Source organism: Eimeria tenella, genomic scaffold, assembly GCF_000499545.2.
Source record: "Eimeria tenella Houghton genomic scaffold, Eth_scaff2016, whole genome shotgun sequence".
In the NCBI taxonomy this organism is placed as follows: domain Eukaryota; phylum Apicomplexa; class Conoidasida; order Eucoccidiorida; family Eimeriidae; genus Eimeria; species Eimeria tenella.
In genome coordinates this window covers 5,902-6,969 of record NW_013541861.1, presented here as the reverse complement: position 1 = coordinate 6,969, position 1,068 = coordinate 5,902, and the positions used below count along the sequence as shown (strand labels likewise).

The window sequence follows — 1,068 nt, the reverse complement described above, 5'->3', positions numbered from 1 at the left end:
AGAAATGCTGGAAGAAGCAGAAAGAGAAAGAAGAGAAGAAGGAGAAGCGCTGCGGCTGCTGCTGCAGCAAGCTGAGACAGAAAGGCGAGAAGCAATAGCAGCAGCACTGCAGCAAGTGGAGGCCCTGGCCAGCAAGGGGCAGCAGGAAGCAGCAGCAAAAGAGACACAAAAGAATAAAGAAATCAAAGAACTGCATGCGCAGCTGCAGCAGCTCAACAAACAAAAAGAACTTCTCCGCAAACAAATCGAGCTGCTGCAGCAGTTCTGCAGCAGCGACCAGTGCGTCCTGCTGCAGCAGCCTCCCACTGCAGCAGCAGCAGCAGCAGCAGCGGGAAAGGAGGCGGGCGAAGCGTCTCCCCAAGCGGGGGGCCCCTCAGGGGGGTCTTCTCCCTCTCGGGGGGCCCCCCAAGGAAAGGGGCCCCCAGGGGCCCCCCCCTCAGGGAAAAGCCCCCCGGGGGGAAGCCCCATAATGGGGGGCCCCCCAGAGGGGGGCCCCCCTGGGGGGCCCCCCCCAGTGGGTAGCCCGCCCCCGAAGGGGGCCCCCTCCCCAGGGGGACCCCCGCAAGCGGGGGGCCCCCAGGGGGGCCCCCAGTGGCGGCCCCCAGGGGGTGGGGGCCCCCAGAGGGGCCCCCATGGGGGCCCCGGAAGTCTGGAGGAACTTTTAAAAGTGGTGAAGGGATTATCTGTGTTGGAAAAAAAAGAAAGAGAAAAATTTTTGTTGGAAACAAGAGCAGCAGTTGAAGAAATAGGAGAAAAAGAAAAAGAAAGAAAGAAATTAAAAGAAACAATTGAAAAGACTTTGGAGCTTGCAATGAGGACTTGGGAAAAGAGAAATGAAAATAAAAAAAGAAGTGAAAGTGAAAAAAGAAATGAAAATAAAAAAAGAAATGAAATTCAAAAAAACCCCAAAGTCGATAAAAGCACGCAAGACACTCCAGACACAGAGACGCTCCAAAAGGTGGTTTAAATAAATAATTTTTTTAAAATAAATAATTTATTTCAAATAAATAATTTATTTTAAATAAATAATTTATTTTAAATAAACAATTGATTTAAATTAAAGAAGAG

The 1,068-nt window shown here is 50.7% G+C and overlaps 1 protein-coding gene across 1 annotated transcript in view; it reads left to right on the top strand.

The window, feature by feature from the left end:
- Positions 1–1,068, top strand: part of ETH_00043710 (uncharacterized protein) — a gene marked incomplete at both ends in the record, with an annotated part of 8,254 nt that overhangs the window by 4,854 nt on the left and 2,332 nt on the right. The window contains one exon of the mRNA XM_013374423.1: positions 68–958. Within this exon, the coding sequence (XP_013229877.1) occupies positions 68–958 (891 nt within the window). The remainder of the gene's footprint in view (positions 1–67; positions 959–1,068) is intronic.